The sequence below is a fragment of the Condylura cristata genome, unplaced genomic scaffold (genome assembly GCF_000260355.1).
Source record: "Condylura cristata isolate star-nosed mole 26May11 unplaced genomic scaffold, ConCri1.0 scaffold00011, whole genome shotgun sequence".
NCBI classification, from domain to species: domain Eukaryota; kingdom Metazoa; phylum Chordata; class Mammalia; order Eulipotyphla; family Talpidae; genus Condylura; species Condylura cristata.
In genome coordinates, this window is record NW_004567112.1 from 35,560,951 (window position 1) to 35,582,851 (window position 21,901).

General features: G+C 35.9%; 1 protein-coding gene across 3 annotated transcripts in view; it reads right to left on the minus strand.

Moving 5' to 3' along the window:
• Nucleotides 1-21,901, minus strand: part of KAT6B (K(lysine) acetyltransferase 6B) — a 166,073-nt gene that overhangs the window by 40,585 nt on the left and 103,587 nt on the right. Inside the window, exons 5-12 of one of the 3 annotated variants that reach the window (XM_004680752.1) lie at nt 15,534-15,649; nt 15,191-15,272; nt 12,761-12,893; nt 9,934-9,989; nt 7,969-8,090; nt 6,350-6,465; nt 4,428-4,569; nt 712-873 (exon numbers count right to left, since the gene is read on the minus strand). In XM_004680752.1, the coding sequence (XP_004680809.1) occupies nt 712-873; nt 4,428-4,569; nt 6,350-6,465; nt 7,969-8,090; nt 9,934-9,989; nt 12,761-12,893; nt 15,191-15,272; nt 15,534-15,649 (929 nt within the window). Of the gene's footprint in view, nt 1-711; nt 874-4,427; nt 4,570-6,349; nt 6,466-7,968; nt 8,091-9,057; nt 9,990-12,760; nt 12,894-15,190; nt 15,273-15,533; nt 15,650-21,901 lie in introns of all 3 variants that reach the window. The other 2 variants (XM_004680751.1, XM_004680750.1) reach the window with 2 other exon arrangements.

Genomic DNA, 21,901 nt, shown 5'->3' on the forward strand with positions numbered 1-21,901 from the left:
TTAAGAAAAGTTAAGGTCATTAACCTGATAAGTATCTCCACACTTGGTTTCCCTTCATTGCATTAGGTACACTCTCAGAAGTCTCTGAGCAAAGGAATGTGGAAGAATTGCTCTGAACCAGTGAAAAAGACAAACTATTCACTCTGTAGGTTAAGGACTACCCTAAGTGAACAGCTGGAGATACTAAGACCAAAGGTGAGGATGCTTTAGATCTTATAACAATAACAGAAAGAGTGAGAGATGGAAAGAGTTTAAAACCAGTCACTATATCAGCTTGACTATCCAAATTCCAGTGTTCCAATTCACTGAAATACCAATGACCACAGAGCAAATGCATGGAGGAGAAATGAGAATTATCTCTTAAATGCTACTACAACACACTAAAGCCTTCATGTCGACACCACATAAGGCAATAAGCTTAACATTTAGAAAAATCAAAGAAGCTAGGTGGTCTGCAAGGTAGCAATTATAATGTTAGGCGGATGCTGATAGTCAAGACAGCAAAAAGTACTAAGGTCTTTTATATACTTCCTACGTACAGTATTTATTATTTCTATTTTAAAAAATGAACTCTGAATAAGAACCTGAGTTTCCCAGAAACATGTGTCACTTATTCAAATTATAGTCATAAAAAAGCCCTGTTCAAAGAACTGGGCACTACCAAAAACATTTGGAAAAAGAAAACAAAGGTCATGCTGGCTTGTGTTTTACCTTAGAGAAGTATCCAACCAGATGACAGCCCTTTTCATCATTTTTTGTAAGGACATAAAAAAGGAATGGCTCGACATCATAATACAACGTTTTGTGGTCCAGGAAGAGCTTGGCTAACAAGCAAAGGTTTTGGCAATAAATTTTGCTCATATTCCCATCAACCTAGCAAAGAGAAACAGACAACATTATTTAACATAAATAAATCACTCAATATAAAACTGTTTCTTCTATATGGTATTTTGTAAAGTATATAATTTTATTTCTAATTCCCAAACTGAGATATTAAGACATTCTATTAGGACCTTCCCCGATGACAGAGGGGTTAAGTCTCCGCACTATGAAGCTGTCTTCAGCCACTGCAGGACCAGTTCGATCCCCAGCCAGGGAGCTGACCCACATGGCACAGCAGACCTCTCCTGTCTCACTCACTGCTCCCCTCAGCAGTGTATTTCAATTGATATGTCTGTTCTGCTCCCCACTCTGTCTCTGATGAATGCTCTTCTCCCAATTTCCTATACCCCCACATTTCTGTCCTACACCCCAGTTCTTCTATGCATAAATAAACAAATCTTTAAAAACCTAAAATATTCTATTAAATAGGTATATAGTTAACTAGAAAACAGCTGTCCCTTGGCAAATCAGAATTCTACTTTTTCTTTAAATAATGGTAGTTTAAGGTAGCTTAAATTTTGCTTTAAGCTACTGAAGAAAAGCCAAACCATTGACAATGGAGTAATTTTTCTTGCAATTTATTATGAGTTAAAGATGATCATTGATGTCCTCTTTGATTCAAGTAAACATGAAATTAAAAAAATGTAAACAGATTGAAGTACTGCTCAAGTAAGTTAAACTTTGTTATTTTCAAAAGGGCTTCACATAAAAATTAAATAAATGAACTGCACTGTTCTAATTCCCCAGAAGTGCGAATTAGCAAAAGAGGCTTCCATTTTGTTTTTATCCCAAGCATCATTTTAAATATAATTGGAAAAGATAAAATTTCTATGTTCGGAATACTTAGAGAAAAAGTGAGATGAATTTCAACCTGCCAAAAGTACCACCATTACAGTCTATTTCTCTTCAAAATAAAAGAATCAAGCTGTGACACTGATGGTTATTGACAGGAGGCTAGACACAGATGCCAATTTCTTTGATCAAATGTAGTTACTTATTGAAAATAAAAAGCACAGAGATTTGAGGATTTCCCTTGCACTTTTCTTAGGGGAAATAGATACCTGCTAACCAGAGCTCCATAACAATGAACTTGATCACTCAAATCTCTTATAAGCCCTGAAGGTTTTTCATAATGCACAGATTATTTTTAGACTCCATATTAACTATTTCCCCTGAATGAAACCTAGGTCCCACACATACAACATAATCCACTATGCACAATGGGCACAGAGGATACAATTCTCTCTTTAAAGGAAGTTTTCATGTATTTGGGTATTCCTTTTGGAAATGATACTGCATTACAAAAAGAAAAGAAAAGAAATATATTTATGTGAACCAGGAAAATAAAGATGACAATGTTTAAACAAAATTCTTAACAGTTGTGGAGAGACTAATATGGCATTCAAGAGGGAGAGATAAAGATAAGAAAGCAGTTATCTAGGATTATTTCTCATTTTTTTGTAAGTTACTTAGGAAACGTTCCCTATATATTGCATCGAAACATTAACTTAGACTCTAGAATATGGATCTTGGCACTTATAATTCCTTCATTATTTTTATAAACTAATTATATATATCTGCTTCTGATTTTCTTCCCTTTTCTCTCACCTCTGGATGATCCAAAAGTGCCTGCACTCTGTAATAGGCCATTCTTATCAGTTTAACAAGATTAAGTTTCTTACTCCAGAAATTTTCCCTATTTTCCTAAGGGCTTCAATCCCACAGGCAGATTCATGCTGATTTTTTTTTTTAAACAACTTAAAGCCAACAATTCTTTGGAAAATAATGACAGTGATTCCCATAATTTTTTAGCTAGGAAAAAAAAATTAAAAAAATAAAACCCAAGGCAACAAGGAACCATGAGGAAAGTTGAACACTCAACTGCAAACAGCTCTGTAGCCTCAATCGGCGGGCTGGCTGGGTAGTATTTCAAGACTAACAACAAAAAGTTGTTGAAGGACAAACAACTTGTATTTGGCTTTGCCGCTAGCCCAGCCATCTTGGTGAGGGGTGGGGAGGAACTCTGCATTCTCAGGGACATCTGGTTATGTCTGGAGACATTTTTGGTTGTCATAACTGGAGGTGGTGGTGGTGTTACTGTCACTTAATAGTTAAAGAGACCAGGGATGCTGATAAACATCCTTATAATACAGAAGAGCCCCAGAGTAAAAAATTACTCAGCCTGAAATGTGGATAGTGTCCAGGCTAGAAACCCTGTATCTATCCTTCAGTATGACCTAAAATGTCATCAAACCTTCCTAGCAACAACAGCCTTTTGCTTCAAGCTTGCCAAAAGAAATGGATCCTGATGGAGTATAAGAATAAAGAAGTTGAGAAACCCTGTAACGATCCTGTAGTATAAACAAAAGTATCATTAAATCTTCCTAGCAACAATAGCCTCTTCTTCCAAGCACACCAAAAGAACCTGATGTGATTTGGAAGGGGAGCTTTAAAAAAATTATAATACACAGGTAAAATAATCTCTGTTCTTTGATCAGCTGACTAAATGTAGTGTGTCAGAGAGATGGGATAAGAGGAGTTTAGTCTATGCGAGAAATTATATATCACCTTTTGTGTATTAACTATCATGGCAGGACATCACAGATCAGAACTAAAGAAAAATGGGGCAGAATACTACATTTCAGTGAATAATTCAATAAAAAGAGAATCCTAAAGTAGAACTGTACTTCAGAGAAAGAAGATAGCCTGTCACCTTGCAAGGAAATCCTCTTTAAGTACCCAGGAATGAAAAAGAATGCACAAGGAAATAATGGAAGTGTTCAACTGGAGAGAAGACAGTGAAGGAGATAATTAAGAAGCCCTATTACATGAAAGAAAGGAATGGTTTCATCAAGGTATAACTGACTCAGCTAAATGGGATCCCTGAAACTGACAGCAGAAACATGATTAAACAAAGAAACTATGTAGAGGCAAAGACCTGCTACTAAATCAATTCTGAAAACACAAAATGCCTTCAAAAAACCTACAGTGACAGACATATGGCCACAAGAGGTTCTCATGAATAGCAGAGTTCTCCAGGGATGGAGATCCACCCAAGTGCGGGTTGGAAAGGAGTCCCTACATCTGCTGGGGTCTCACCAAAAGGATTATCCACCCTGCCAAGAAATGGATGGAAACACAGGTGGTTGTGTACCGAGGAGATATGTACAGCTGCTCAATTCCCTGGAAGAGTTAGCACCTGCCAGACATTGGCTGGATTTGCTGAACAAAGCTAATTTCTTCTGCCAAAGAAAGTTGAATTTACAAAGAGCTAGGGAGATCATAAACTCACTGGTGAATGTGTCTGGTGCACACAGGGACTTGGGAGAAGACAAAAAAGTTAATGAAGCAGGAATTCATCATCAGTCTAAGTGGTTGCTTAATATGATTAAACATTCCAAAACATAGAGATATCTTAAAGAGCACCTGAATTTCAATGCAAAAATTAAAAATACTTTGTACCTTCGACAAACAAATCAGTACACAGTCAACAATTAGAACTACCAAAATTCAAAAAGCTGAATTTTTTATTTATACATACTTACCTCAAATACTGAAAGGTCTTTCCTTCGATAAATTTCATTTGCTGGAGGATGAAACCACCCACATTTCTTTGAATGTCTTAACAAAATATTTTTACTTTTCATATATTTAAGACAAAATTCACACAGGTAAAGCTTTGGTAATCTGTTAAAATTTAAAAAACAAAGAATATCAGATTGGTTATATAGTTTAGGGGGAAAAGATTAAATATTGGTCAGTTTTCTCTAAGTTATGAAGAGAATGTCATAGTACTTGAGACAAATAGTTTCAGAAAAAAGAAGAAAGCTAGTAGTAAGGAGAATATAAACACCTTACATTATTTTTCACTGTAATAATATAGTGCCTCCACTTTATTTACTTTAAATGTCCTACAGAAAGGGAGGTTTTCAGACTCAGAAACATTACTCTAAAAATAGTAATAAGGATGCATTTTGTCAGATTACCATTTATACTTTTCAAACTACTGATTTAAAGTGGTACTTTGAGAAGTATATTCACTCAAGTGGTGTAATAATCTCACAGATAAGAATTCATTATTATTTAAATAACTTGGGTATTTATGAGGCAGAGAAGTACTGGAACTTAGTTGTTTCCATTTCCACTTTGAGTTAACTTTGAAGCTCTTATCACAATTATATATGATTTAAAGCAATGATTGCAGGGTTGAACGTCAAAAGACTTTGTTTCTACCATTTGTACCAATTCTTTCACTCACATTGGACAAACATCCTTTGTTGCCTGCCACCTTAAAAAGTAAAGCAATTTGTACTTATACCTTTATCCACATTTGAGTGGACATTGCTAATATTTACAATAAAGTATTCAGAAACACTTTCAAGGTCTTTGGGGTACAAGAATGTGTTGAAAGGTTTTGGGGAAAGTTGCAGACACAAAGGTACTTTAAAATCTTGCACTTACATGAAAATTTTATTTAAAGCTCTCAGAACACATGGCTTATGACTGAAGCTCATATAAACTAAAGCACATGGACACTTAAAAAACTTCTTGAAGAACAATGCAGTCAAGTGATATAAGCTGGTACAAGAAATGATGACCCTTGGCTCTTAAATTTATCATTTGAGTTCTAGAACACCACCTCCACCCACACCCCACCCCATGGTCCTGCCACCCTGGCAACCTCCTCTCCCCAAACCCTTTTTTCTAATTAGACGATAGGCCAGATACCCACAAAATAGAGAAAAAGACTTCTAGAAGAAAGGCAAATTGGTCAAATTTAGACTAAAAACACTGTAGGCTAAAAAAATTGAGAAACTAGAGATGGTATATGTGAAAGAAGAAATATATTGACAGAATACCCATTTTTAGATATATTAGTTTAAGATAATCTCACAGCTAAGCTTAGTTCAAGACAAATGAAAACTCTGATACCATTATTTTCTCTTCATTTTTAAATAAGTTAGTCACAAAATGCTCTAGAAGTAAAGATGTGGGGGAGAGTCTCTTAAGGCTACCCATTCCCACTTACTTTCTCCCATTTTTCTTTGTTTTGCTACATTTCTGTAAAAAATTTGAAAATAAAATGTCAGAAATCAGAGACAAAATTGACAAATCTAACTAGGAAAATGTAAAAGGCAACTGAGAAGAAACTACCAGGTATTTCACAAAGGCTAATTTTGTTTTCATACTGATTTGGTTTCATACACAAACAACGTGTTTCCAACTAACCAAAGAGAGAAAACATAAAAGTAAAAAGACACAATTTACAATGCCTGTCTAACGACTGTAAGGACCTTGCACAGAACGGTGACTACAGAAAGATGCTGGCAAAGGATAGTTTTGGGTGCATTGGAACCAACTCAAAATTTAAGATATGTTAAAAAAATCATTTAATTCCTGCTTTAGAATTTTCCTTCCTCACATATATGGCAAGAAAGGTTTGTACCTGTCAGGCTTATTCCATTACCTTGCATATTCCTGTGGGTAAGGCGAGGAGTACCAGGTTTGGATTTCATATTTCCCAAACTCTATTACAGATGGATACCGGCCACAATCTTCCACCCCACTTTCACACTCTATTTTCTGGCACAGAGAAAGAAAAGAAAAAGAGGAAAACATATATATTAATATATATACACACATACACATACACATACACACACTCATACACATACAGAAGTATTAGAAGAAGATATCATCACTTACATTTTGGTTCTTTCACCAGTAGATATGAAAACCTATCAAGACTACAACAGTCACCTTAATCGTGAACTTTCATGATGTTGAAATAAGCATTATAAGCCCTTGTGAAATAATAAACAACTTTGAGTAAGATTTTTATATAAACAAATACTCTAAGAAACAGTATTACCGAGACAGGAAATGAATACATGATTAAATACATGTCTATTGAATTGAACTCAATGATCTTTGCAGTATATTAAAACTGAGGAAATTATAAGGTAATACTTCTGTTTTACATTCTCAATGTTCCTTTTCTCCATGAAATAATATTTAACCCACTTGCAATTAAATGATGATTTGTGAAGTTTTATGTTTAATATTGCTCTTCTCTTATTCACATTGTTCCTGTGCAGTAAAGTCCTTGCCTGATTCACTGTGTCTGATTCCCATAGTCAAGCACAGTGCCGGATACAGTCAAGAGATGGTCATAAATGAAAAAGCCATTGTTACCATGTTGGTAAAAAGAATTTATACTTAGCATTATCTTTCAGATAATGGTCTGCTACTCACCGTGTCTATGTATGAATGCCAGAAATAGTCTTCACCCATACCCCACCCCTCACCCAAGGCAGTATTTAAGAACTTCAAATCTCAAAAACTTAGGGAAGAATTTGATATTTATCATATTCAAAGGAAAAGCAATACTGAATACCCTGGTAGGCAGAACGAGGAATGGAAATACCCAACAGTGCCTATGTAGGAACCATCAGAAACATTACCACAAGTTACCGCCAGTAAACATAAGATTTAAGAGCCTATTTACCTTTCAATCTTTTGGTGACAATAAACAAAGCATTAATGTTAATGTTTTAAGTGGAATCATTTAAAGAAATTACTGGACAATGAAAATAGGGACAACTGATCACAAAACACAATATTGCTCTGTTCAATGCCAGAGATTAAATTTATGAGACATTTTTCATATGGCTGGCCATCTGTGTTGAAAGAAGCATCAAGAAATTTAAAAGCAGTGTTCTTTTTACTAATCATCTAATAAGCTGGTTTCTAAATTTGAGCAAAAATAACCGAAATCTATTCCGCTTTATGATTCACACTTAGAAGTATTACAGTTACTGCTACTCTCATCTGTTTTGTGAGATCTGCTGAGGCCTTATCAACTTGTAAGAATGGAGACAGCTTTACAAAATCATTATTTTTGAAAGTAGTTTTTTTTTTCTTAAAGATCAAAACAGTTGAAAAACCATAAGCAATTTTGAGGATTCTAGGAAGCAAAGCAGTATTTCATAAATCATACATATGTGTATACACACACCTACCCACACATATATATATGTTACATGTAATTATCCTTGTAACTATAATGTGTTATCCTGGCCTTACCTCCCAAGACAGCTCCTGGGCCTGCTTAAAAACATCCAAATCCTCTTCAGTAACGGTATCCTTGTTTCCAATCACATTTATATCTGTACTTTCTTGTTTGATGCTTATTTTGATTTCAGTATCTGTCATTTAAAACCAGCAGAAAGTGTATTCACTGACTTGAATCATAAGTAACCACCGTAAATTACCAAAATGGTACCAAACTAGCATAGCGGGCAAACAGGGATTTTTTTCAAGCTTGAAAAGCTTTTACATCTAGGCAGCAGTAGCTTTCCCTGCTGTACCCCAATTTTAATGTGAATTTACTGTCATCTTTTTACAGTTTCAATCAACATATGAGGGAAATTAAGAGAAATAATAAAAAATATTATCTTTCAACCAAGATTAGAAGTTGTATCAATGTCCTGTTATAGAATTCCCATAATCACTTTAGAGATAAGAATATCTACCACTCTGTCCAAATGATACATTTTTGCCTTTTGTTTTATAAAGGGTAGCAATGTAATGGGTCAATTTGTCAAATGAAATCAGTTTTCTCCCTACAGTGAATATAAACACACAGACTAGACTCACTCACATCCAAAAAGCACACTTTACAGAATCACAGATCAGGCTTTGTTGAGAAGGAAGCAGGATGAACTTTGTCATGAGAAAGCAATGGAGCAGAGGGAGATGAGGAGCCGAGCTCCCTCCTGTTGGAAGCACTGACAGCACACGACCAAACAGCACTGTGGCTGAAGAGGCAGCATGGGAAAGAACATGGCAGGAACATGACAGTAGCTACTCATGCGGGACTACAAAGCTATAAGCAACGCTATGAAGGCATCTGGGGGGTCCTAGTGTCACTACAAATGGAAATAAATAATAATAAAAGGTGGGAGAGTATTAGTTGGAAAAACAACATTTTGGAGGTTTAGTCAGCATCAGAAAAAGGTCAAAGTTGCACTGCTTCTGTATGAAGGTGAAGTGAGAACAAGAGAAATAGCTAAGGCCTATGTGACAAATAGGAATTTATTTATTTATTTATTTGGGGGTTGGGGAGAAGGGGACAGGACGCAGGTTTGGTTGGAGCTTTGACCTTTTGCTTACCATCATCCTGATCAGGTTTAATCCTTCCGTCTGTCAAGCTCCCCTTCCCTGGTGAGGGGGTCCCCATCTGAGGGGTCACTTTATATTTTAATCTGCCTAGCATCCTGTGCTTTTTAAGGAAAGTTGTTCGCTTGAAGTGAGCAATTGCTTTAAAAATACGTCCTCTAGCCATCCCCCAGCTAGAGGAGGAGGAGTGAGAAATCAACCTACTTCTAATATCTCTTTTTCCAAAGAAATGGGCTTTAGACTTTGCTGTGGCAGATAATTCAGTTTTACGACGCATACGTTTGGGTGGTGCATAACTTGGGTGTCCCTTTTTTCGAGACTGTCCCTGAGTGGTATAGATATGAGAAAGTCCATCAAACAGTGCCTTCAGCTGGCTGTTCTTAGTAAGACTGCTAAAAGAGGGCACGCTGGACTGGCTGGATGAACTCTGGGGAGAGGTAGAAGAAGTGGAAGTGTTGGACTTTTGTGAACTGGGGCTCTGACCAGAGATGGGAGTTGGGGGTGGAAGTGAAGAAGGTGGAGGTTTTATCTTTTGTGTGGTACCTGTAGCCAACACATGAGAAGTGCATGACTGTTTCTGAGAGACCTTTTTCCTTGGACGATAGTGCTTTGAAAAGTCTATTATTTCACCTCGTGATCTGCGACCATCAGGTGATGGTGTGAAAAACTTAGTAAGGCCATCAATGAGCCCTTTGGTTTTCTTGTTAACTTTAAGTGTAGAGGCAGAAATGTAGGTGGAGGTGGTGGTGATTTTGGTGGTGGCACCAGGCCGAGTGGGGTCTGTAACAGCCAATCTGCTGCTTGAGTCCTTCCCAGATGCAGCATGACCAGATGAAGGTGTGGTACAGACTTTAGTCTTTTGACCCCTACCAGGTGACCCCCTTCCTGTGAATGCATTCATGGATCCTTCATCACTGGTTACAGACCTAGGCAAAAATTTAGAAAATAGTATCAGCATTTAGTAATAGAATTATAAAGGTATCTAAAACAAATTTATAGCAACTAGATGCATTCAATGTGCTTAAACTTAAGAAACTGAATTGTAACCCTAACAACTGCTTGAATATGTGTATGTGCTTCCACCTAGATGTTTCTCTGATGAAACAGGTAGCAGTAACTACATTTGCATGTTATAATTTTCCCAGAGCCCATCCTACATGTGCTGGAAGATTCCATGTGGACCCAAGGGCAACAGAAGAAAATATTAGAGATCAAAACAGCATCCAATGCCTTCATTATAATTAACTAAAACGTTACCTCTTGTATCATCACAAGTTACTATGAATTCTTAAAAAAATTTTTTAACTATTAAAGGAAGTCATGCTATCTAGAAGCAAATGATTTAGCTTACCTATTTTCTAGTTAGAAGGAATGTTAATTTGAAAATTTATATAAATAGAATGACTATGTATAAATGAGTACTTTTTAAAAAACGAAAATCTTAAAAGAGACTGCTTCTCAGCAGTTTATGTGTAAAATGATAGGATAACCAATAATACTCTCTACGAGGAGACAATTAATTACAGCATAAAGTACTGCTGAAAAAAGGACAACAATAGCAAAAAACTAAAGAAATGATTAAAGAAAAGCTACAGCAGGTCAGACATGACAAGGAAACTCTGGTGAAGAAGCAGCACATTTACCCTGGTCATTATCATATTCTTGGTGTCAGAATCTTTATACACTGGCTCTGACCACTAACCCACTTCACTTGGAGCATCAAGATAACTGGTTCTGCCTATACAGTTGCATGGTCAACAGTTCAGGCCACTCTGCTAACCCAGCTGCTTAAAAGAACAGCAGCTGTCTGCCTTCACCTTAGGCTGGGTATTAGAAAGCTACCCATTTTGCAGCAGAATTGCATACAACAGAAACATTAGCGTATGAATTATGGCAGCACTTGGGCCCAAGAATGCACTTTAAAAATTATCAATTTAGCTGAAGGCTAATAATGAAGAAATGGAAGCCTGGAAATGATATGATATTGAATTATAAAAATATCTCAAGTAATTCCAAATAGAAGAGCACATTTTAGTGGTCATCTTGTTCATAAAGATTTAATGAACAATCTTAGCAGTCAGCTGGTGCAGATCAATGAGGCAACTACTCGGCTGATCTGAAGCAGTTCAAACGCCAGGAGCTTTGCCTGGCGCCATGGATTCAGCCAAATCAGGTTAACTCCAGAGATTTCGAATGTCACCATGAGGCTACCAATAAAAAACTCATCCAAGCTAAAATGTTGCACATCAGAATGTTGTACATCAGAATGTTGCATTTGGACTGAATCTGGAATCGATTGCCCAGAAAGGATAATATGCTTATAAAGCATGTAAAAAGCAAAACTCCCTAGACTGTCTTAAAAATTCCTAAGCTCAAAGGACAATTTTGGACAAACAAAAAGTTAGGATTCATGCCAGATGCAATTTTCAGCTGTGTCCTTTGTTTAGAAAGTTTATATCCTAATTTGGTTTTTTATTTAATTGGGCCCTTAGGATACAGTCTCAATTTAAGAACAATGCTTACATAGGATGAATGCAAAAACATATAATGTGTACTTCAAGTGATGCTAATATTAAAGATTTTATTCCTAAGTATGTTTCATGTTTGTCTGGATAAATTATCAAAACCTCCACTTAAAATGTCCACAGTTAAAAGAGTTTTCAGTGTTTCACAGAACATTCTAGGAAAGAACATGCATTTTTTAGTTCTCCTTTGGGAGATGAGGGTGTAGGAGAATACAAGAGCATGTTATATAGTTAATTGCTTCAGATTAAATTAGGGAGAACCAAGTGAGTGAGAGACCTGATGTTTTTTGCTCATGGTCTGTGGAGAGTATCTATTCATTTCTATGTCACCATGACCCTTTCATTGAGTTTGAAGGTAAAGGTCAATGGTCTCACTGATAGAACTACTTCAGATATGCAAATTTACTGATTTCATTTGTAAACACCTTAATTAACAGTGAGAATCCAACCTACATACATGTTAAAAAAATACACCCAGGTCACTTCTTTTTTTTTTTTCCTCTACTTTTCGAAGTAACTCCTGCTAAGTGTTCCATTGGGTTTTAATTGCCACTAAAGCTGGTAGAAATGGAGTTATCACAGCAGATGTGAAAGCCACTGCTAATTTATTTTGTATGTATATTTACATATAGTGGCACATAGAAAATTATCTTGTCTCACCTAGGAGACAAACGTCAAGACAGTCATTTGCAGGTTTCTTCATAAACTCTTATTACATATAAAGGATCTTTGAAAGTTTTAATATTAATATAAGTACCAGGAAAGAGAAGTATTTTTCTAAAATGTTATCTAGATTGACAAAAGTATCGGGACAATTCCTTTCTTACTTTAAAATTCCCATAAAAATAATTATATAATTAAGCTTTGCTAATACTCAGCAAGTAATAAAATAGGCTGAAAGACTGCTTCCAATTCTTATATTCTGCTTCCAGCCTGATGCTTGAAAAATATCTCTTGGCAAATACTGCCAAGACAAGACCCCAAAACACTAACTGTAATTTAAAATAGTTTCCAAAAAATTTTCACAGCTTATACACAAGGAGAAATATTCCTCATCCCTTGAGTTTGTAAAAACTATGCTAAAATGTCTAGAGGAATCTAAGGGAGTTACAATCACCTATATTTTTTAAAGCACAACATAAAAAATGTCTTTTGATAAGATCTCAACCTACAACAATCGTTGCTTTAATTTATTTTTCGGTCGTCCAATGGGTTTTGCATATCGTCGTTTTATTTGTGCAGCTTTCTCATGAAGTAGTTTTCTTCCCTTTTTCTTTGGTCTGCAGACTTGGCAAATCCACATCCCTGAATTAATATATATATGAGAAAAATATTTTAATGTTTCATTTTAGGAGAGATATTAAATATAAACTGCAGCTGTAACAAGCTGCCCAAGGACGGCTATATGCAGAACTTTACTCCAGAAGGTGGACCATTCCCTTTTGTCATTCTCCTCAGTAAAAGTCAATTTCCCCAGGATAAGGTGGTGAGAACAGAGAGGACTGTCCCTGTGTCTCAGAATTCTTCCTTAACACTCTTTCCAAGGTCTAGCCAAGTCTCCCTCCAAAACATAAACACACACGAAAACCTGATCCTGTCAGATATTACAATCTTTTTATTTGAAAAAGACATTTTCAAGTTCATCAGTTTTTAGAACTTCTGGGAAAATCTATTTGCTTTATCTTCTCATTCTGGGAATGCTCAACACTAAAAATTTATCAGTATAAAGCATTTTTAAATTAAAACTTAAAATTATACATCTGGCATAAGGAAACAGGTCAATGAGTAAGAACTGAAAGACCAGAACAAATTAAACCTATAGAAAAGTTTAGAATATCAAAAAGGTCATATATTCAATCTGTGGGGAAAGGATAAAATGATTCAGTAAGTGGTGACAGAAAAAAGTTACATATCTTGAAAAAAAAGAATTACTTCCTATCTTCTACAAAAAAAAAAAAAATTCTAGGCAGGTGAATATTATGGTAAAATTAAATGTTACAAATGGGGGGGGTGGGGGACTGTGTATATTTATATAATCTGAGCATGGCTGACATTTAAGACTGAAGCTATAAAGAAAAAGATTCATGGATTTGACTAAATAAAAATATAAAGAGCTCCTGCAAATCTTTAAGAAAAAAGGTGAAAACCCCATAGGGGAAAAAAAATGATTAATGGATAAAAACAGCCACTTTGCAAGATGATATACAAACAGCCAATAATCAAACACAGAAATGTTCACTCTTACTGATTTGACTCTGAAAAAAATCATCAGATATGTTTATTCTACCATTAAATCGATAAAAATTTAAAGTAACAACATTTTATTTTATCAAATTTAGGATACTAATGACCATAAATGCACCCAATTTTAAAAATGTTAAAATGGGAAGAAAAAAAAATAGTGTCTTAGACTTAATGAAATACAGTAATGGTGAGTGTTGGTCATGATACAAGGAAACAAGTAATTCTCATACATTGGTGGTTGGTCTGAAAATTGATATAGCCTTTCATGTACAGTGGCCTTTGATCCAGCAATTCCTCCCCTAGGAATTTATCTTAAGGAAATAATTGTGGATTGGAAAAATTGGAAACATTTGCAATGGACCAGTTATATAAATTACGGTTTGTTTATAAATGGACTTGCAAAATCAAGAATCTTCAGGAAATCTCAGGTATAAAACATGTGCGTGAAGCAAGCTACAGTATTAGACAACAAAGCATATTAAGACAGTGGCAAATTGGAGTATGTATACTCCACCAAAAGGAACCAAAATCAAAATTTTAAAAAACGTTGTACCAGTAAAACATCACTGTGGCCCACAGACATAAGTCCCTCTCTACACTATAGTGTTCTATACAATCGTTAAAAACTGTTTAATATTTAATGATACAGAAATACTAGAATCTATTGTTAAGAGGAAGAAGTAAAAACAAGGTTACAGAAACAGATACAAAGTTCCATTTCTCTTTTAAAAGGGGGGGGCAGGGAAGAAATTTCCAGTTGATTGTTACTTTTAGTCCTTTTTGTCATTCTGCATTTTCAAAATCTTTTACCATGAAAATGTATACATTTTGTAATAAAAAGGCAAAGTTATTTTAAATGTTTACTATACTACAAAATGAAAACAAAGAGACAACTAAGTTAACTTTAACAGAGAAGAAAAACCATATTCCATATGGGTATATCCATACACCTAATGGCCCAGAAAATGGTAATGGCTGCTGTCAAGGGACTTGAGTCATAATTATCAACATTATTGAAAAGAGGTAACGTCTTACCTCTAAACACCATGCTGAATAATATGGAGAGGGTTCTAAACTTTTGACTAATATAAATTTATTCTAATAACTTTCAGTGGCTGCAGGATAGGAATGATCTTTTATGTCTGTGTCTGAATTAGAGTCTTTATTATATAAATTATCCCAAACTAAATGCTTTTACACTTCTCTGTTCACAACCTGTGCCAAACCCACAAAAATAAAGAAGTTAGAAGAGATGAAAAAATGTTTAAGTAACCTGTATACCCCTGAGCTATCAGACATCAGGTCAAGGCTAATGAGTATGTAGTAAAACACATTTTTAATGTGGTTTAAAAGCTCACCTTTTGGCATTCTGGAAAGTGGGGGGTCACAGCACTCCATATGGAATCCTCTATCACAGGAGTCACAAAAAAGCATATTATCCTGTAATGTAACACATTTAAGCCCAATTGAGACTGAAAACATACTGTAAAAGGTCGCAAATTCTTGTGTTATCCATCAATAATAAAATATAATGAAGGAGCACCATGATACCTGTTGAAATTTGACTATATGTGCATTTAAAACTTTAAAAAGTAAACAGCAATATCTACAAAAAATTAATAAAGAAATGACTGATTTAAAAACCTTTATACTGAATACTAACAATTTACCTGGAGCCAAACAATTGAGAGCCATACTTACTGCATTTTTGCCTTGGATTCTACATGCGCTGCATGTCTTGCATTCGATGCACTGCCACCGTAAGGCCTTTACATTTGTTGTTAATTCAGGACAAAATTTCAAACAAGATGGGTGTCCTATAGGAATAAAAAGCAAATTGCTTTATGGGAATTATATCTTAGATTTTTTAAAATTCCCATTCTTGAATGTTTAATAGACAGAGATGATGCCAGTTAAAGTACCTCAAGAACTTCAAAATACAAAAGGTCAGAAATTTAAATTACACTTACCTTTCTGTCTGTCTCTACTCCTACCCCTGTACATCACAGTACGACTGCACAAAGGTTTTCCCCAAAAAAGAAATTTAGAGAATGTCTACTAATTCCATTCAAAGTCTTTGAGAACTCTCACTCCTGTGCCTTGTGTTATCTTCAGTCCTTACCATCTTTACCAGTTACCATTTACCCTAAGTTTTCAGATTGATCAGGCTATGTGCCCAAGTTCAAAAACAATTCCTTCTCTTCATGTATGATGAAATCATAAAGCTTAAAATAGCTAAATAAAAACCAGGGCTGCTTAACTTAATAAATACAAAAGCCAAAAGAAAAAAACCCAAGAATATACCAAGAACACTCCATTGCTAGGACACATAAAGAAGATACCATTGCTGTTTTGTCCCAGGGAACCTGAATTTGAAATCTAAACATAGGAGCAGAAACAGGGAATTTTGAGAGAAAGTTGAGTAATCCAGGTCAAAAGGAACAGGTCAAGCATCACACCCTCAGCAAACCTCCCCCAATTTTCTGAGCAGACTGTTTTGAGCACACTTTTGTCCAGTAGGTCTCACATTACAGAGGAGAATGAAGACCCACAGGGGCAAGGCCATTCAAGAAAGCTAGCAGGGCTACACCAAGTAGCAGACTCTTCCAAGTAGTTTGGGGAATATGAGCACAGACTCTGGAGAAGGCAGTTTACAAAAAACCTGATGGTCTTTTATCACATAAAACCTGAGATCTCTAAATTTAATTTTATTTTTCTAAATCTTGTCTTAAAATAGTAAGAACATTAGTAAATCCCATGTGAAAGAACTTATAAGCAAGCTGCAAAAGAAATCTGAGGGGTAATAAAAAGAGCAGATTCTGCAATTTCAAGACTGTTTTATAATTTCCTGACTTTGGCAGGCTCATTGTTTAAATATGTATTTTGGGTTGCTGCCAAAAGGGTCCTCCTCCCTAAAGCTTAGCAGGTGCTTCATAAAATTCCACCCACCAGGAGATTTTGCTTTTTGAAGTAAAAACATTCAAAATCAATCATCAATATCATTAATAAAAGCACCCTATTCCTGAGTTTAAAAAAACATAACAAAACAAAACAAACAAACAAAAAAAAACCCACTAAACATCTGTTTTTAAGATGTTGAAAAAATAAAATGTTGTCATAGGATTACAACCTTAGGCAGGAGAGACACCCAGGGAGATGCATTTAACCTATGACACCACTCTTTTTACAAGGGCTTCTCTGACTTAAATGAATGGGAGCGGGGAGTTTAAATATATAAAAATGGTATCAATCACCTCTTGCTGCTCAAAACAGCAAACAAAGACAGTCTGCTAGTTCAGTGAAAGTATACTCTGAAGGGGGAGAGAAGTTGCCTACTTTGATCAGGATTTTTTCCCCTTATAGAGTGAGGGGGTAAAAAGTTATAAGTATAGCAATTTAAATTCCACCCTTAAAATGGGTCCCATCAGCTTAAATGTATACCATTTACCTCCTTTTTTCCCCTTCTTTTTATTACTTCCTGTAAGTCATACATCACTAGCACATATGACCTCAATTTCATGCACTAAATTTTTCTCTACATTAAAACCTGTTTTTTTACTTTGTGGCTTAATAATCTAGCTAAGATAATTCATGTATTATAGTTTACTACTTATTTTCACAGATACCCTATAAAAATACTTTTAAATAAGTATATATTTTGCAAATTAATTGGATTTTAGCCACTTTCAAAGAAGAGCAAGCAATAATGCTTTTTCCCCCCACTTTAAGCAGTATTCTATCTCAACTACTACCACTTAAGCTACACTATCAAATTCCAAAATCTCCAGCCTATCTTTCTTTTAAGCTGCAATCTTACCTTTATTTGGCTCAAATTGGCTGTAGAGCCTTTCCAGGTCTAAACTGCTATGATTCTATAAAAGATGCTGAGGGATGAAGAAACATTTCCATTTTATTTTCTCATGGCCAAATTTGAGATAACACAAAAGACTGTAGCTGGTCTTGCTATAGTTCTACACAAGCTATAGCAATTAGATAATGGAAAACAATATGGTTGATAGTGTAATTCCTTACCTCTCATTTAGCCATTCCATAAGCACAATAATTCTCTCTAAAAATTAGGTTCTCTCTGTTGATACAATTCATAGTGGATTGTTTTTGTGCAGTTGTTTTTTTTAAAGGTTTATTTATTTATCCATATAATAACTGGGATGTAGGCCAGAGGTGCAGGGGGTGAGAAGACTCACCAGAGGCAGAGTGGGGAGGGAGAACAGGTCGACCCACTGAAAATACACTGTTGAGGGAAGCAGCAGATAAGACAGGAGAGGTCTGCTACACAAAGTGGGCCAGCTCCCTAGCCAGGGATCAAACTCAAGACACAGTAGCTGGTGATAGCTTGATAGGGTTGTGCCTTTAACCCCTGAGCCACCAGGGAGGTCCTGTCTTTATGGAGTGTTAAATAACACTTGTGGTTTGTAATTTATCAACATATGTAAGCATAATATGTATTCATTAACTCATTCATTCTTATTATAAGCACCAGTAGCTTACTGTAGTTTTAGCTAACAAAACCAAAGGAATGCTGTCTAAACTTAGATAAGTGCTAAGTGAGATCACAAATTGGCAGAAATTATTTCTGAAGTACTGTGGGAGGAGAAATAACAAAGACCCAAAATGTAGTAGAAAGAACAAAGACCCAAAATGTCTATGTTGTAACCCCTGTAGCCTGTAAAAATACTATAAAAGGACTTTGCAAATGTGACAAAGGATATGGGTCTTGAGTTAAGATTATCCTGGATTGTCTGTGCAGACCCAATCTAATCACTAGTCCTTAAAAATAGAGAATGTTGGCCCTCCCTGGTGGCGCAGCAGGTTAAAGCACAACACTAAGAAGCTAAAGTCACTTCAGCATGAGTTCGATCCCCGCCTTCCCCTGACCCGCCCGCTGCTCCCCTCAGCAGTGTACTTCGTAGATCTGCCTGTTCTGCTCCCTGCCCTGTCTCTGGTGAATCCTCTCACCCTCTGCATCTCTGGCCTGTACCCCAATTCTGTATGAATAAATAAATAAATCTTAAAAAAAAAAAATAGAGAATGTTTTCCAGTTGTATTAGTGAGAGAACAAAGGAGAAGAAAGGTGAAGGCCTCCACCCAGCCTTGCTGACTCGTAAGATGTAAATGGGGCCACAAGCTAAGGAGTATGGGTGGCGTCTAGAAGCAGAAACAATGTTCACATGCTAGACAACAACAACAACAGCAAAAAAAAAAAAAAAAAAAAAAAAAAGAAGGAACTTAATTCTATCAAACAATTCAAATAAGCAAGAAAATGGCCCCTCCTCTAGAGTTCACAGACAGGAAATCAGCCTAGTGAAACCTGAATTTTAACCTACTGAGCTCCATGTTAGACTTCTAAACTTCAGAACTCTAAGGCAATACACTTGGTTTTTGTCACTAGACATTGGTGATAACTTATTATAGTCATACTGGAAAAATAAAGATTCAGAAACTTGGCCCATGGATGGGCCATCCGAAGTCATCTGTCTATCTAAGACACAGTGAGGCAAAGGACAGATATGATTCTCTTCTTTTAGATCATACAGTAAAACAGAAAGACAGTCAGAAAAAGAGAATTAACATGCGATAATGGTGTGGGGTTCAGAAACATGGGGGAATCTAGCAGATAGAGGAAAGTGATCCTAAAAAAGAGACCTGAAGGAGAAATGGGAATATGTGGAACCTGAAAAATTGTGGGATGGAAAGGGAATTTAATAAATGCAGGACAGAAGGACATGGTATACTCAAGGAAAAGAGTTTCAATATAAGTTAGTGTGTATGAAGGAGACAGTGATGCAGGACAGGGTTAACAGAAGACCAAACCAGATGAGTTTTGGGAGTTTTATTAAAGAATTTGGACTTTTTTTTCCCTCAGGGTAACTGGTAGCCACTATTAAGTTCTGTGAGTAGATTTACAATTAAAAGACAAACAACTATTTAAGGCTGTAGTACGGAAAATAGATGAGAATGAGGGTCAAGATTATTGAATCAATGTATCTTGTTAATGCTATCATGTGATAGAAATGGACAGAGGATGGCCTGTAGAACTGTGTAAGTAGATGGTGGAGTATGAAGTCTGCTGAAATGAGAACCACTACCTGCCCCCATCAAGGAGCAGGACATTGGTTGGTTGCTGAGATTTGTTACAGTTGTGGTGGAGGTTTCCTTTTTTTATGGTAGAAGGAGCAGTGCAAGATTGATAAACTGTTTAGTATATTAACTCTGAGGAGGAGTCCTTGGGGTGTCCAAGTGGAACAGTTCTGGAGGGATTTCTATCTAAATTTTGGAAGCTCACAAGAAACTATGAAGCAAAATTAAACACAGGGCCACAGACAGAAGACTGAAGAAACACTTAAATGGTGGAGAGAGACCAAGAAGCTAATAAAATATGTAGGAGATAAAACATGGAAAATATCACAAAAACCAAATAAGATCATTTCAAGGAAAAAAGAGACTTAGCAGGTCAAATGTGGTTGAATATTTGGTGTGGATTCAAAGATGTCCCAAACAAAAACTGAGAAGTGCCATTACAGTTTGCTACATGCTGTTAATCCTGACAAGCACAATTACAGCAAATATAGGTGAGAAGCTGCTATTTTCTACACTTTGGCTGGTGACTTCAACTCCTTGTGAAGAAAGGGCTCACCAACCCTTCTATCTCCCTCCCTCCCTTCCTATTCCTCTTTGATTCCATCTTCAGGGTTTTTTTTTAAGTCAAAGGTCTCCTTACCTAATTATTTAATTTGTGTCAAGTCAGTGTGAAACTGGATGACTAACAAATCAATCATGGGGCATTTTCTCACAGTGATCTTAAGAAACTAGTAATCTTTTTTATAAACCAGTATATCCATTATGTCACATCTACAAAGCAGGATTTGTTCAGTTTACACACAAAAAAAGGCGGGCCAGGGAGATTTCAAGTCTCCTGAGGGAGGACTGATATTTGACTAAAAAGCCCTTGTACCCTTTACTATATAAAAGGTGACTTTCTATTTCTTTCAGATGCGCCACAGCAGTGTTTTTCTGTCTCCAGTTTCCACTTAGAATGATGCTATAATTTTGAACTATACACTTATCTTAGATTTGTTAATTTGAAAACACACATGCACACAATTCATCTGTAAGTAAGACTTAACCAGCCAGCAATCTGAACAGCAGACACAAAATTTCATTTGGTGTAATATCTAATACTTATGTGAAGCTAATTAAAGATAATTTGGTCTTAATGAGCCAAAGAGAATATAACCATGTTAATTTCAAAGTAGGCTGATCCATGAAAGTCAAGGAAAATGACTTCCTAGTCCCAAAATTTGTACAGACCTTGACCCTGTCTTATGAGTCCACATTCATATTAGTGGTTAGAACAGTCCTTCATGTTTGTGTAATGTTTATAGCTACTGATAATGTTCATATTATCTTACTGGATCTTCACAACAGCTCTGGGGATGCAGGATGCACCTTTTACAATTTACAGATGTGAAAAACTGCAATTCTACAATCAGCAAACAGCAAAACAGAACTGGAATACCACATGTGGGACTCAGCACTATGTATGTCACCTTTTTTAATTTAACCACCTGCAAGCTTGAATTATTTTTTCAAAATAATTTTTAGCAGGAAAACAATGAACTATTTATAACGCTCAAATCACCTTAAAAATGGAAACATTCTACTTGGCTTTATGATGTAAACAGAAAAAAACACTTGTTATTGTATCTGTGAAGTGTAAGCAGATTCTAAGTAAGACATCACACAAATAGAAGCTCAAATAAAAGTAACTAAAATCCAACAGATACATATGGGAAACACATTTAGGAATGATCTTCCTATGGGCTGCCATCTATATTTCCTTTTTCTGGTCTGATACAGTTAGGGGTATTTTTCTCATGTAAAAATCTTACATTAGGAATTCCTTTGATCATTACAGACTCAACTCTATCCTAGAATCAATGGACTCCTCTGAATGTGACACAGCAGCTGTTTCCATAGGTCAATTAGGGGTACCCAACACATTGTAATTCCCATTTGAAAAACTGAACTGGACTGTGATGATGTGGCTT